General features: G+C 45.7%; 1 protein-coding gene across 2 annotated transcripts in view; it reads left to right on the forward strand.

Annotated features, from left to right (window-relative positions):
- Positions 1-16,153, forward strand: part of PI4KA (phosphatidylinositol 4-kinase alpha) — a 135,093-nt gene that overhangs the window by 35,386 nt on the left and 83,554 nt on the right. For both annotated transcript variants that reach the window (XR_005654002.1, XM_039868416.1), the window contains exons 10-19: positions 990-1,086; positions 2,395-2,586; positions 3,101-3,201; positions 3,819-3,948; positions 4,878-5,010; positions 5,930-6,025; positions 6,409-6,592; positions 7,050-7,153; positions 9,367-9,535; positions 11,791-11,841. Coding sequence is in view for 1 of the 2 variants with exons in the window: in XM_039868416.1 (XP_039724350.1) it covers positions 990-1,086; positions 2,395-2,586; positions 3,101-3,201; positions 3,819-3,948; positions 4,878-5,010; positions 5,930-6,025; positions 6,409-6,592; positions 7,050-7,153; positions 9,367-9,535; positions 11,791-11,841 (1,257 nt within the window). In the remaining variant the exon portion in view is untranslated. The remainder of the gene's footprint in view (positions 1-989; positions 1,087-2,394; positions 2,587-3,100; positions 3,202-3,818; positions 3,949-4,877; positions 5,011-5,929; positions 6,026-6,408; positions 6,593-7,049; positions 7,154-9,366; positions 9,536-11,790; positions 11,842-16,153) is intronic.

Here is a 16,153-nt window from a genome sequence, read left to right on the forward strand (position 1 = left end):
CTCCCTTCCTCTGCTCCTTGCTTGCACTGACTTTTTACTGGCTCCGAGTCAGAACCCTGTATTACTTTAACCTCAGCAAGTTTCATCTCTTCATCTCTGCCCCACAGGGATATTGTGAGGACTGTGTAGGGTGATGTCTGTAAAGCAGTTAGCCAGTGGCCATCAATGACACTTTGGTAACCACAGCTACTGTTATCAGTGCCTGCTTGAAATCCTGGTCACTCATGTCCTCCGTGCAATTCTCTCGCCCTCCACCAGCCTCCTGTCATAGGCCCTGTCCCACCCCACCCACCCTCTGGCCCTACTGCAGATTTGCTTCCTCTTCCTTCTTATCCTTTTCACCTGTATTTGCAGAGTACTTTTACGAGTGTCAAGAATTCTAATTAAAAGAAAAAGAATTCTAATAAGATTTGCCTTCCCATTCTTCTAAACTGGGAATGTATGTAAGAATAGCATCTTATTCATCTCATTAAACTGTGTATGAATTTTTTCCCCAGAGGAAAATAGTGCTACATTTTAGATTAGATAGCTAAAGAATAATTTAAAATGAGTTTTAATTACAAAATATAAGCTGAATCTGTAGGCGCCCTGGCTCTGGTGTCTGTCGCTTGAATGGTGGACAAGATGGAATCCTGTGGTCTAGTGGTCTCTTCGCTTTCTCTCTCCTCCTCCCCTTCCCTTGTCTCCTTGAGTTCAAAGATGGTGAGCTCTCAGTGAGAGGACGGTGGTCTTTCCTTCAAGGGTGCAGGTGGCCGCTCCCCTGCCACACATCTCTGGGCCATGTGAGCCTCTCATTTTCCTCTCTCTGAGGCTTAAGAGGGTGAAGAGAGTAATTAAAATGCTCCAAGTGGCGAATCATGGTTAATCGTTCCATTTATTATGCTAAGTCATGAATGTAAGAATTACTTAACTAGACATCACCCGAAGGTGAAGGGAGGCCCAGAGGAGGGTCTCTGTGCTGCGGTCAAGTGCCTCTGCCTTCCCTGCAGGGTAACCCCAACGCCGATCTCTACTACACCACATTCAGCGACCCACTTTATGTGGCCATGTTCAAGATGCTGCGAGACACTCTGTATTACATGAAAGGTGAGGACTTTGCATACGCGTGTGAATGCGGTAAGACTGGGCTCCGGGCCACTGCCACAAGTTTGCACTTTTCTGTTGAGGGCACATAAAAACATACACAAGTAACATGGTCATGTTACTGAAATTTTGGAGAAAAAGCAAACAAACATAACTGTCCATGATCCTGTTCCCCTAGTGCCATCAGTGATGGCTCTTGTGGTGGGTTTATTTCTTCAGGTATCTTTCTGACATGAACGTGTTATGTTGTTCCGATCATGCATACAGTTTAACATATCTACTTTAGACATTTTTAAAGTTAAAAAAAAAGAAAATGAGGTACTCATAATCTTACAACTCAGATAATATCTTAATAGTGCAGCACACACACAACTTCAGCATTTTCTTCCAGTCTCTTATTTGTGCATTTTTAAAACACTTTTCCTATGCTCGCTCTTTATGTCATTGAATGTTCTTCATAAACATAAGTTTTGATGACTATATAATCTACCATGTAGATGTACCATAATCTAGTTAATCTGTTTTCCTGATGATTTCAAGGGCTCTTGGGAAGAGGAGGCTGAGTCTGGGTGGGACCACAGCAAGGATAGGTTCATGAAGGAGGATGGCAGTGACTGCCTGCCTAACCCTCTGCAGCCTCCCCTCCCACCTGAGCTTTGTGTTAACTGGCTTCCTCAGCTGATCTGACCTATGCCAGTTACACTGGTTCTGAGTTTTGCAGGCTCTAAGGATGAGAATTTGGAAAGACTGCAAACTCTTGGTGCTCTGAAGATCCAGCCTTGTAGCCAGAGAATTAATTATCTTCTTCAGGTTATAATCAGTTTTTGCCCTTATCTGATAACTGATAACCTTTAAAAAAAAATCACTATATGTTTGTACAATCATTATGCAGTACACCTTAAACTTACACAGTCATGTATGTCAATTGTATCTCAGTAGAACTAAAGGAAGAACAGTAAATATATATGTATATAACTGAAGTATTGCCTGTTGTTAATTGGACCAGTTCCAGTGGTGATACATCCCAATTTACGTGTTTCATATATTCAGGTTTTAGTATATTGACCTCTTAAAACGTGGCTCTCACTTCCCTGGGAAATGATCATTTGCTCTGAGTGCCAGGTGGCATGGGTGTGAAGGGCAGCTGTGCACTGCCTCTCCAAGTTCTTTCCAGCAGGCATTCTTAGAACCACAGCAGCCAGTAGCAAACTTACTCTTCTTGGGTTTTTGTTAGGGAGACTGTAGATGGTCACGGTCTGAATTTTGGTGCAGTTTTTTTTCTAGCTGCAATGCCTGCTCTCTTTCCTACAGACCTCCCAACTACCTTTGTAAAAGAGATCCATGATTTTGTGCTGGAGCAGTTCAACACGAGCCAGGGAGAACTTCAGAAGATTCTGCACGATGTAGACCGAATTCACAGTGAGCTGAGCCCCCTCAAGCTGCGCTGCCAGGCAAACGCCGCCTGTGTAGACCTCATGGTGTGGGCCGTGAAGGATGAGCAGGGTGAGCATTGGCTCTTCCCATGCCCTGGACATCTAGTGTCTGGACCTGGGAGGACAGTGATGGCCAAGGTCACAGGGCCTGCGTGTTCTCTCCAGGGCTTCTTGCTGGTTCCTTGGGCTTCTTTGTGGAGAAGCGGGAGCTCAGTGCTGGAGGATAAGGCGCTTGTCTAGGGTGAACAGCAGAGTAGGAAGCATACAGCAGACTTGCAGATGGCTGCCTCTCACAGAGCGCTGTGGGGATGGGGCAACAAGGGGGTTCAGGGCCAACAAAGAGGAGAAAGCAGTCACATATGGTGCAGGAAGGTGTTTTTACAGTAGCAGAAAAGGAGCAGAGATGAGCTTTCAGTTAGGACGCCTGCCTCTGAACACTTTCAGGCGTAATACTCTCAGTATTAACAAATCCTAAAAGTGTGCATCTGGGATTTAGTTTAATTATATGATTAATTGGTGGATGAGCATTTTATAAATTTTGTTCTTTGCTAGTGGTTTATACCCTCCTCTGATTTTGAATTTAGGTGCAGAAAATCTTTGCATCAAGCTTTCTGAGAAGCTGCAGTCTAAGACATCCAGCAAAGTCATCATTGCTCATTTACCTTTGCTTATCTGCTGTCTTCAGGTCAGTCTCATGAACAGTGGAGAGGCTGAGATCCTATCAACAGGGCCTTCTGATGCCATTCAGGCTGTGGTTGGCACACCAGCAGCAGTCTGAGCTATTGTCTTTAGGAACTTGAACTAGAGCCTGTTTTGGACATAGTTCACCACTGACTGGTAGGAGCGGGCGCTGGGATATCTGTGAGTGGGATCCAGATGTAGCTGGGTCCTCCTGTGTGGGGAGGCTGCCCTGTGTTTGGTGACCAGGCCGTTCCTAAGGCTGCAGGAGTTGGGAGCCAGAGGGCTGCGTCTGCAGTGCCAGCTCTGCTCTGCCAAGACTCTTATATTGTCACAACCCCAGTGACTCCACATCTGCCATTTTTTAAAAAATCATGTTTTGTACCCTTTCTTCCTTATTTTGCTTCAAAAAGAAATGCACACACTTTAACAATACATCTCCCTCTTAGGTGGAGGAGAGTCAAGACCATTTCCTTTCCTTGTCTTTGTGCCCCATGGCAGGTGGCCCCAGGGAGCTTTGACCTTGGAAGTTTCTGGTCAAACTTGGGTATCTGAAGGGTTGAGCATCTCACTGCTCAACCGACCTTTCCCTGGGCCACGTGACAGGTTGATGGTGTGTTGCAGGGTCTGGGCCGTCTGTGTGAAAGATTCCCAGTGGTGGTGCACTCGGTGATGCCGTCTCTGCGGGACTTCCTGGTTGTCCCATCCCCCGTGCTGGTGAAGCTCTATAAATGCCACAGTCAGTACCACACAGGTAAGGGAATGACTGTACCTAAGGCCACATCTCCAGTCCCCAGCCCCTGTGTGCCTTTGAGGCTCCAAGGAAAGGACCAAGTGACTGGGTGTGTGAGCCCAGCCCAGGTCCGTGACTGAGATGCGTTGGCTGGGCTGTGCCCTCTGCCCTGCGCTTGGGCTCATTCCTCTCCCTCACCTTTTCTCACGGTTTTCTCCACGTGACCCCCTTGGGGTTCCAGTCCTTTCTCTTCTCTGCCTTCCCCTCTTGTGTGCACCCGCCACCACCGAAGTCCCCTCTCTGGTCCTGCTTTCTTTTTGGTCCCTTTTCTTACTGAAGTGGTCTGAAGTGTGAGTCCTGTGTGTCCCTGAGGGAATATTATCCCAAGAGAATATTATGTTTCTATAAAGGACGTGGGCCCGGAGCAAATCTGGTCACCTGTAATGACTAACGTTAATTAAACAGCCACTGCGAGCTCAGGCGCTAATGTAGCTCATCCTCCCCACAGTCCTGTGAAGGTGGACGTTTTATCTTTAGATGAAGAAATCCCAACTCAGCACCTGAAAGACTCCCTGCGCCGGGAGTAAGGAGGGGTCCCTCTGGCTTCAAGGCCTCTACCCTCAGCCTCGTCCACCTATACTGGCTTGTGCACCTTAACTAGATAACTGTAAGGGTGGGTGCTCATCAGGCCTTTTGAACCATTTCTTAGGAAATTCTTGGTTTACGTATTTATCACTTTATAACGTAAGTGTTCTTCCTTTTAATTTAAACGTGTGTTTTATCCTTCCTTTTCTCAGATACTTGTTTCTGAAACGTTCGGTCAAATCTTTTGAGAGAGATTTCTTTTATAAGCTAAACATGATTAGCATATTATTTTGGTTTTGAATTACAGACATGGGGGTGGAAAGTGACAGGCTTAACCAGGTGCATATTTAAATTTTTGCATTCAGTTGCTGGCAATGATATAAAAATCAGTGTAACCAACGAGCATTCCGAGTCCACCCTGAGTGTCATGCCGGGAAAGAAGAGCCAGCCCTCCATGTATGAACAGCTCCGAGACATCGCCATTGACAACATCTGCAGGTAGGAGGCCCCGCAAGAGAGAGGTGACCCAGGCAGGAAGGGAATGGTATTTCAGGCAGACTCTTATAAAATTAGAAATGCTTATAATTTTGTAAAGCTTGTTTTTGATGATCCTAAATCTATACTTGATCTAAAAAGAGGAATTGTTACATTTTTTAAAAATAAAGCTTCTTGTTTTTTTCTGGTCATAAACATAATAAAAAATAGAGAAACTTTGTAATGTACAGAAAAGTAGAAAGAAAAGAATTATCCATTAGCCCATCATCCAGAGTAACAACATTTGTCTTTCTTTAATCTTTTTTTTCTCATGTAATTTTTAATATAAATGAGAGATTTTATATGATCAAGTGTCCCTTCGTGCCCAGGTCCTTGCAGTGTGAACTCTCGCTCTCCAAACTTGGGAGTCTCCATTTCTGTCAGACTCTCGCTCTTCTCTGCCTCTGAGGCCTGTGAGCCAGGCAAATGTGAGAGAGGTGCCTAATAAGATTTTATGTTCTTAGAGGCTTTTAAAATTTCCCCTTTTCTCTAGAACATAAGCATTTCTCCATGCTCTTCAAACATTGTTATTTAATTTTAGTATTCCCTCAGCCATCTTGGGACCATCTATCTTTTGAATCAGTTACTGTGACTTTCGTTAAGGAACAACAGGAAATTTTAAATTGGAATTGGGTATGACATGCTGAAGGAAACTGTTCTGGGCAAAATAACAAAGTTACTTATCAAACGGGCATAATCAGCAGCAGTTCTTTGAATTTATTCCATGTAATGACTTTCATTCAGATTTCTGGGGGAAAAAAAATGTCCAGAGCAGTTTCTTAAACGTTGTAGAGCTGAGATGGAAAAATTAAAACAAAACACAAAATAATACTCTTTTGGTGATTGTGATGCCTAATGCCATGTGGGTTTTCTCAATGCTCAGGTGCCTGAAAGCTGGCTTGACAGTGGACGCAGTAATCGTGGAGGCCTTCCTGGCCAGCCTTTCCAACCGGCTGTATATCTCTCAGGAGAGCGACAAGTACGTCTTATCCCAGGGGGACAACCAGTTGTATTCTCTGCGGGCCCCTGGGGGCAGCTGGCAATGTGTACCTCCTGCTTCTTTCTTACATAGCTTGGAGTCGTGCATTGGGTTTGTCCCATTATTTCAGAGGAAGCCTGCCTTGGAATGCCTATTCTGGACCACTGTTTGGGAGTAGAGAAAGATCTCTCTCTTCCTGCCTTGTGCATGGGACTTTGTGTTTCTGCTGGTGGTTAAGGACCCCACGCTGTCTGTCATTTTCAGATGAATGCTGCATCTGAAAGACTGATGACGTCAAGGTCTAGGTCTAGCTGCTGGGTTTCATTTCATAGCCGCGTGCCAGAGGACTATTACCAGGGCACTTCTGTTCTTTCTTCCTGTAGGGATGCTCACTTGATTCCAGACCACACCATCCGAGCCTTGGGACACATCGCAGTGGCCCTGAGGGACACCCCAAAGGTCATGGAGCCAATTCTGCAGATCCTGCAGCAGAAATTCTGCCAGCCGCCTTCCCCCCTCGATGTGCTCATCATAGACCAGCTGGGCTGCCTGGTTATCACTGGAAATGTAAGGAAGGCCGCGGCCTTGAAACCCACCAGTGCTATGCAAGCTTCGTTAAACTCCTTTGACTATCAGGAGTATAAAAATACAGATTAAATTTACCCTGCAGATCAACTAAATGCTCACAGTCGTAACAACTGCAGATCAATTAAATGCTTAACACTAAATAGATTTTTTTTTTTTCCAAATAACAGAATAGTGTAATGATTCCATGAGTGCTGGGGAAAAAGGTTTAAACTAACTTCTTGCTGTTGACAGCATAATAGGATTTAAATTAAAGCTATTCTCTGTTTAGCTTTTAACTTGAGGTTTGGTTAAAGTTTTAGGATTGGATGCCCTTGATGGTCCATGATTCCAGGAGCTTTCCCTCTGAATGACAAGAAAGGGGCCTTTTCTGTGCTCCAAGGAGAGGCTTTCATGGCAGAGTCGTGGCATGGTAACGGTGTCCTTTACTCTCTTCCAGCAATACATTTATCAGGAAGTGTGGAATCTCTTCCAGCAGATCAGCGTGAAGGCCAGCTCTGTTGTGTACTCGGCCACTAAAGATTATAAGGACCACGGCTACAGGTAAATCTCTGGACCTCATTGTTGCTTTAGATCATGACAGTATTTAACTCCCTTTGAAAATGTGAGGTTTGGGGATTTGCCTTTTAAATCAATTTTTCTTCTTACAAAAGAAAACATGCTACAGATCAGTGCTCACAGAACATGAGACATGAAATCCCGATACGCCTGCCACTTGGCGCTGATTGAGCTCAGTGCCACCCCAGACCCACCACTACTCCACATGGGCTCAAATTGCCAACCCAAGGGACCTGCTTTTTAACATAGCAATACATCAGCCATGCCTTGAACATTCCTCTACATGTCACCTTTAATGGCTGCATCGTGTCCCATCATATGGCAGCACCGTGATTTATCTAACCAGTCCCTAGCTGAGATGTAAGATAGTTTTCCAGTTTTTCCACTAGTAAGTGCTGCACTGAATACCTTAATAGCTGCATATCTGTGAGCATCTCTGATGCTTTCCTCAGGGTAGATTCAGAGAGGTGGGATTTGGTGAGTCAAAGGGAATGAGCGTATTATATCCTTGAATGTTTTAAATTTGTATAAGTCTTGCTATTTTTCCCTGGCAGACTGAGATATGCTTCCTTGTCTGTTCCTTGCCCTTACTGGGAATGTCTTGAGGATAGGGACACATTTTTCTGTGTTTGGAGGATCTTACAAGAGTTTGTCAGAGATCAAGGGAAGAGAGGAAAAGAAGGAGGCGAAGTCAGGAGGACAGAAGGTTGGAGCAGAGAGAAAGAGATGTTGGCCCTTTGTTGGCATTTCTTTTCTCCCTTCCTGACCATTATATCCAGCTCAGTGGGCGGGAGTGTGGCTACGTGACTTGAGAAAATACTCACCATCTCCGTGCCTCAGTTTCCTCATTTGTAAAATGAACATGGCTCCAGTTGTGTGGGTAGTTGAGATCATACATGTGAAAGCTCTCGATAAATACCAGCTCTCAGCATTATTATTTCGTTGCCTTCTCACTGCCACGATCACAAGCCTAGGCTACTAGAACAGCCTGAGGAGTGGTTTGGGGAGGCGGCCAGCTCCTTCTGTCCATCCATCCTGATCTCTTCAATGAAACTGACTCAAAGACCAAAGCACCTCTTGCCCACATTACTTCCTTGCTCCAAAGTGACTCCTGCGCCTCCTGTCCCCTTGTACCTTCCCCACCCTGTCTTTGCTCTGTTTTCCTCTGACTCTCAGACCTTTCTTGCTGCTCTTGGCCCTGCTGTGTGCAGGTCTTAACTGTTCCCATGCCTTCCAGTTTTTCAGCTTCTGGCTCAAGTTTCCTTTCATAAATCTTTTTCAGATATTGCCACCAAAAGTGATTTGTTCTCTCTGTCTCACCAGTGGAAGTATTTATGGCATTCATTTGCCCTCACCTACCAAGAATTAATTTACCTATCTGTGAAATGGGTGCCTTTATCACTGCTGCCATTTGCTCTGAGATTTTTAGGGGCCAGTAGTGTGCTCAGTGCTTCACCATGGAGTGTTTAAGTCCTTCTGCACCCTGTAAGGAGGGAATTATCCCTGTTTCACTCAGGAAGGAACTGAGGCTCAAAGATGTCTGCTATCGCCTGAGGTCATAAAACTCGGAAGTAGCAGGGTCCGGTTGCCCCTAGTGCCCACAGAAGCCTGGCCAGCCTGGCTGTTTCACAGCATCTGGCTGAGGGGTAATGCCAGCTTCGTGTCTAGGGTTTATGTGGGGCTGGCAAGATCCCAGGGCAGGTTGTCTCAGGACCACTGAGCACTTCCTAAGTATCTGAAGCTCCAAGGTGGAGGCAGTGTTGGGAAGAAGCTGATCATCAGACAAAAGTTTTATGGGTGGTTGTGATGAATTAAGGCTGTCTGTAATTTGAAGGGGAAAACAGGGTTCAGCCAGGAGATGCCTGGGAGTACTTGACTTCCTTTTTTAACTTGACACTCAGAGGGAATTGCCCTGAGACGTTCCCAAGTCCCCAGTGTGCAGATTACTAGACCCTAAACAGTCTCCTGAGGCCTTTAATGCATGTCAGGAGAGAGGTCACAGTCATTTCTGCAGTAGATGACTTCCCTCTAGGGGCCGCTGTTTACAAAGATGGCGTGTACTTCTCTGGAGGGCTCCTTTGTTCATAGGCACTGAGGGGCAGTGAGGCTGGATGGAGTCCGCTTGCCTCCCCCCTGCAGTGGGTGGCCCCTGCCCTGTAGTGGCTGTCATTTCTCCCCCACCCTCCTCGGCCCCCCAGGCATTGCTCCCTGGCGGTGATCAACGCCCTGGCCAACATCGCAGCCAACATCCAGGACGAGCACCTTGTGGACGAGCTGCTCATGAACCTGCTGGAGCTGTTTGTGCAGCTGGGGCTGGAGGGAAAGCGTGCCAGCGAGAGGGCCAGCGAGAAGGGGCCTGCCCTGAAGGTAGGGAGGGGGTGGCCCAGCATGTTGTCTTGCAGGCCAGGGCTGAGTCTCCATATTTCAGCCATCTTGGTTGAAATATGGCACTTTCTTTGTTAAATGATTTAAATGCATCTGGTAAAGTGTAAGAACAAAGGGAGTAAAATTCCTTCTCAGAGGTGCTGGTAGGAGTCGAGGGAGAGGTTGGCTTCCTCGTCAATCCACTTTCAGCTCATGGCAGCCACCTCCCCCAGTCCAGGGTGATAAGGTGACAGCAGACTCCTATTTTCTCCCCTAACTTTGTCTCTCCCTTCTTATTCATTATGAAGCCAGGGGGCTGAGGCCGTCATTAGAACACAGTGACAGTGTGCGAAGGGCCAGATTTGGCCTAATCTCAGGCTGTCCAAGCAAGACAGGTCTACAAGGATAGACAAAATGTCAGGTCTCTAACCCCCAAAGAGACAGATTGGGGAGGTTGAGGCACATTAAGCCTCTTACTTCATCATCTCCCCTTTGATATGTTATGTGGGTGCCACTCCCTCTACCAAGTCTACACCTTTGTTCACTTTTGTCTTTTCTCCCCACTCCCCGCCTTACCCACACAGTTACTGTTCACCTACTGTGTGCCTAGGGCAGAGGTGAGCTCACTTTTTCTGTAAAGGGCCAGATTGTACATGTTTTAGGTTTTATGGGCCACATGGTATTTTGTTGAAACCACTCAGTTCTGCCATGGTAGTGTAAAAGTAGCCATAGCCATTAAATAAATGAACAAGAGTGGCTGCGCTCCTGTAAAACTATATCCGAAAACAGGAAGTGGGACGGATTTGGCCACAGATCGTAGTTTCCCGACCCTTGTTCTTGGTACCAGAGTTATGGAAGTAAATAGACAAGGTTCCTGCTCCTGTGGGCTTAGTGGGAGATGGCGAAAACAAAACAGGGTAGTATAGCCAGGGTCATAAAGGCCTCTCTGAAGAGTTGACAGCTAGGTTGGAAACTGAATGAGAAGGAGCCTTCTGTGTGAAAACCTTGGCTAAGAGGACATAACTAGTACAAAAGAAGATCTTAAGACCCTTTGCTCTAATTCAGCCTTAGTCTGCTGGGCCCCCTACCAGTGACCTGGGCACCTAATTTCTTAAGTCTCCCAGGGTGGTGCACAGCTAGTCCCATCCTGATGTATAAGAGACAAGGGCGTCCGTCGTGTCCAGTGGAGCCTTTGGCATTGGGATGAGAGGGCTGTTCTGAAGAGGCAAGGAGGTGCTCAGCACTTGAGAAAGCAGAGGCTGTAACCTGTCTGAGGGTATCTCCAGGAGCCATTCTCCTTCTCTTTCCTGGGAATTGTACCTTAATGCCAAGAAGGATACCCCCTGAGACCCACGGGCTTCTTCCCTTTGCCTGCCATCTCTGCATGTTCTGTGTCAAGACTCAGGATTTAATGCTTCATTCGTGGGCTGGGGATGGAGGTTGTGCCCCAGACAGTGTGGGAATCCATGTGTATCAAATTGGGAATTCTGTTCTTTGCAGATAGTTCCTATTTACTGATCACGCAGGGTACAGGCAAGTGTTTATTGAGCCACTGCTGCACTTACCTCATGAAATGGGGCCTCACGGAATAAGGGAGTGTGGAGGGGCGGTGAGAGGGGACTGGCAAATATGCAGCCCTGTGTTTAACCAGGGGAATTACCTTTTATTTAGTTATTGTCAAGTAATCCTCCAATTTTCCCTAACTTGGAAGGAATATATGTTTATTTTGGAAAAGATACAGAAACTTGTAAATAAGGTAAAAAGGCCCCATAATTTCTCTACTCTGATGTAATCATTGTTAACAGTTTGGCAGGCTTCCACTTAGATTTGTTATGCAAATGTATTTATTTTACATCATTGGATCTTATTTTACATAATTGAGGATACTTGGTAATTCATAATATACTTTTTAAAATCTTTTTAATTTTTCAATTACAGTTTGTCATAATATACTCTTAAATCTTGTTTTATTTTTTAACATTTTTTGGGACACTTTCCAAAGTAACTAAATATTTTTCAGATTATTCAGAGGCACCATGATTTATGTAATTAGTCTGCTGTTTGACATTTAAGTTATTTCAACTTTTTTGCTATCAGAATTATGCTGAGTGAGTCTCTTTATACATCTCTCCCAGTATATATTCCTGATCACTTCTTTTAGATTGAGGAATTACAGCTTTACACAACACTATGTCTTGTCCTTTTTTTAAAAAAAAAAGAAACATGCTCATCAGTGACTCAATTCTGTTCTTTTCTAGGCTTCTAGCAGCGCAGGGAACTTGGGTGTACTCATTCCTGTAATAGCTGTGGTAAGTATTCATTAGCTGAGTTGTTGCACACTCCAGATATTGTATTCATGTTTTGAATGTTGCAAAGTGATACGTAGCAAATTCCTTAGAAAAATGCTATTTTGAAGTGCCAGTGATTGTGTAGATATGGCTGTGTTTCAGTCACCATCAGCTCTTCCGTGACTGTTCCCGTAGGTGTGTGCTAGCTGTGGCCGCACTGCCTCATTCCCTTTTCCCAAGCCTTGCCCAACCATCCTCCGCCAGTTAACTAGGGAACCCGCTTCAGTTCCCTCTTGTATAGCCCCAAGGTTCCTGGTCTGACACTGGGTTCATCCTGTGTTTCATGCCTTGCTCTGGTGCCTCTAATACAGGCAGCACCCACTTCCAACTCCTCTCTGGCCCCTTCCTACAAGACGAGGCCTTGGACTTCTGGGTCACTCTCAGGCCTTGGAGCTACAGCCTTCGGTGTCCCCAGGTCCATAACACTTGGGGGCATAGCCCCCCACTCACCACTTTGGGGTACAGGCCCTGTTCCCTGCTGCGGCACTGTCCTATGGAGAGCCCACCTCCATCTTTTCCCATTTCAACCTGCAGCCACTTCTGAGAACACCTTTATAAAAATAATTTTTCCATTTCTCAGTCTTTCTCAGCTGCCAGGCCTAAGCCAGGCCTCATGTTTTAGTATTTGTTTCCGCTTGACCTACCTTCTAGTTAAGCCCTTGATTCTGCCTTCCAGTGTCTTCCCATCTCATTCCACCCCTAGTAATTTGAGTCTTGAGCACTTATATGTGTGCCCTGTAACGTGAACACCAGAGGAGTTGACCTCCGAGCTGCTGCGGTGACCCAGGGGCCTACAGGTAGGGCAAGCAGATGGAGAGGCACCTCTCCTGATCTCTGCAGAGCAGTTTCTGTATTACTCCAGTCTGGATGTTCATCATTCTGAATCTGGGGACTTTTAGGAGGTCCAGTTTTAGCTAGCCAAGATGGATGAAAAATGGTAACTGGCTGTTACTCTTCACCTTTAAGATGTCACGTGTTGCTTTTTGTGGAGCATTCCACTTCCAGTTCACCTCCCTTCTGCCTGTCCTTTTCTCTCCTGTCCCTCCCCCGAGTAAGTAGCTGACTCAGGAGGGGAAGCAGTGGCTTGTTCCCCTGCCACATCTGTGCCAGGGGAGTCTCCTCTTTCTCAGTGTGCTTGAGGGGACAAGTGGGTTGGGCCTGCCTCAAAAAGGCTTTTCATGTCCTTTTGGGAACCTTACCCAAACCTACATACCTATGATCAGGTGTTCTCCACAGCCACCTTAAGATTTCAGGATTTCCAGGACTCTCTCTGTCATGGTATTTTTTATTGACACCTTCACTGGTTAATTTTTAAAAACCTAAGTTTTTTCACTTTATAGTTAATTTGACTAGTGTTCAGTTGTGTTTTAGAAGTGCCATTGCACATGAACCCATTGTTCAACCTGGAGGGAGAGGGAAGAGGCGTAAAGTCCACAGCATTCTCTCCACCTGTCAGAGTAGGGAAGGGCCATGCAGCAGGCTGCACAGGAATGCAGATTTTGGCAGACAGCATGCTTGGGGTGACACTCAAGTCAGTGAGCTCCAGAATTCTGTGACCTGTATGTCTTTAAAGTTTTAAACATGTATAGTGGTTGTCATTTAGAGTTTAATAAATGCATAGAAGAAATCTAAACGGGACACTTTGTACTTTTGGGGAGTAATGCCTTTGAAGTTGTTTGGGAGCACACAGGTTTTAGGGTCACAAGGGCCATAGTTGGACCCCTGTTCTTACGTGTGGGATCTTAAGTCAGCATCTCGGCCTCTCCAGGCCTGTTCTGCCAGCAGAGCTTCTGAAAAAGATGGGTATGACCCTCTGAAGTGCCATTCCATCAATGTAGGCTTAAATGTTAGCAATGATAAGCTCGAACATACTCACTTAAAATACTCCTGGTTCCTCTACTGCAGTGACCTTTTACATGAATAGAATAAATATTGTAGTTTTAACAAAAGTTAATGGTTATAATATGGGGGAGGAAGCAAATATTTGATTTGTTGCTCAATGAAGAGCACAGAGATCAGGGTTCTTAAATTTGCTTTCTGGTTACCCCTTGTACCTTCTAGGAGAAACTAATTTCCAAAGTTGGTTTTTTAATGTTTTGCAATTTTTTTTTCCTAAAGACAAAGATATTATGTTTTGAATCTTTTGATGAGAGGGTCTCAGATTACTTTGTTCAGTGGAAGTGCCAGTGGGTTTGGGGCCAGAAGCCTTGGTGTTGGTCCTACTACAACTGTTCACTTACTTATCAGTGACCTTGGGAACCTGGAGGGAGAGGCTGGAGGCTGGGTCATGTGATCTCTGAGTCTCCTTCCTGCTTAGGTTTGTTGATCTTTGTCCTGAAACTTTATGAATATTTCTTCAGAAATATCATTGATTAAATTGCTTCTCTTGGTGTCTAGCCCATTAGTTAATTAAACATTTTGAAAGTTATGTATTGCTTAGATCCTTGGTTGCTCCATTGTCATAGCAAGATAGGCCTCCTGCTTGAAAACATTCATGCACTTCACACAGAGCTGGTTGACTTGTGCCACTAGTATTTTTCATGGACAGGTTACTTATTCTCTCAGTGCCTGTAAAGTGAGGTTTGTAGACTAACAATTTTTAGGTCATGGTGTCCTTTGAACCTGTGCCCTTTCCTTCTATAGAAATGCATTTATTCAGAAGGGTGAGCATTTAACCTTAAGAACTTAAGTGGGGGAAACACAACTAGGACCCCCAGTTAGGAATCCCTAGGCTAGACACTTGTCTCAGATGAAGATAGTAACAATCGTGCTAAACACCAAGCATGGATCTAAACTTTTTCCAGACATGAACTCAGTTAATCATCACAACAACTCTGCAAGGTAGATACTGTTATTCCCACTTTACAGATGGAGAAAATGAGACACAGAACTTGCCCCGAAGTCCCACAGCTGCTAAATGTCAGAACCAAGGTTCAGACCCAGGCAGCCTGGCCCACAGACTATGCTCTGAATTAACACTCACTGCCTTGAAACACGGGTCAGCTAGTAACTGAAGGAGGGGATGCGAGGGTGTTCTGAGTGGGTATAAGTGAATGAAAAGCACGTAGACTAGAGGGCCTCGACCTGTACAGGTGCAGGGTCATGGGGAAGCCTGAGCTAGTTCTAGTACAGGTGGGGCAGCCACGTAAGTGAGGCTCTTGCCTTTCTGGATAGGGGATGGACGTGACAAAGGGCTAAAGGCAGAATTTTTTGAGATAGCTACATTTAGGAATGGGAGGAGTGGGAAGAACCAACAGCAAGATGAGAAATGTTGGACAGGCATCAGAAAAGAATAGTATTGAAGCAAATTGGAGAAGGAATCCAAGGAGTAAGTTGTCAGCAACCTCGGGTTTCACAGAGAGGTCAAGAGGAAAGATTTGACCTCAATAAGGAAAGACTTGGCCTCAACCCTTACTGATCAGGAGATCGTGGAGGCAAAGGCCCTGGTGCAGAAAGTTGGGACAGGGGCAGGCGGAGACGGTTAGCAGTGAAAAACTGGGCCTGGGTTTGAATTCAGGCTTGGGTCAGACTACTTCTATGAGCCCTCGTTGTTTCTTCAACTGCAAAAATAGTGTCAACCTCTCTGGGTTGGTATAAGATAACCTAGGGCCCACCCATCACAGTGCCCCCTAATTGGGGAGTGCTAGCTGCTTCCCTTTTGCTGCCCCATGACTGGTATTGGTCTCACTGTGTCATAAACACTGTGACAAGACTTTACGTGTGACCCTGGAGTCAGGCCAACCTACGCTTGAACCTTGGCCCACCACTCACTGCAGTGGCATCTTGGCGGGTTTTGGTGCCCTGCGAACCTGATCTTCCTCCTTTGCAGAGAGTGGAAGAGAAAGCCTCTCCTGCAGGGCTGAAGAGGTCACATTTGGACAGTTGCACACACAGCACTTATGATGCTCTCCCCAGCCCTGTGCATCATCCTGGCACTGCAGAGATGCCGGCACTCTTGAATTCTGAGCAGCCTCTTTGGATTCCATTTGTCTTATTCAGATAGTGAAGAATCCAGAAATTTATTCCTCAGACATCACCTGATTTATCAGACCAGACAGGAGCATGTCTGAGGTTTTTGTGCGTCCAAGAATGAAAGCCAAAATATGTGCTCCACATAAAGACTGGCATTTCAGGAATTCCCCACGCAGCCCCATCCACAGCAGCCCTGCCCTCAGGTGTTAGCAACACTCACCTGAGAATGTGCCTTGATGTAGCACATGAGTCACTAGAGAACTCAAGTTACTTTTCCTCAACCTGTCGTTTCTGGGGATGT

The sequence above is a fragment of the Pteropus medius genome, unplaced genomic scaffold, assembly GCF_902729225.1.
Source record: "Pteropus medius unplaced genomic scaffold, Ma_sr-lr_union100, whole genome shotgun sequence".
NCBI lineage: Eukaryota > Metazoa > Chordata > Mammalia > Chiroptera > Pteropodidae > Pteropus > Pteropus medius.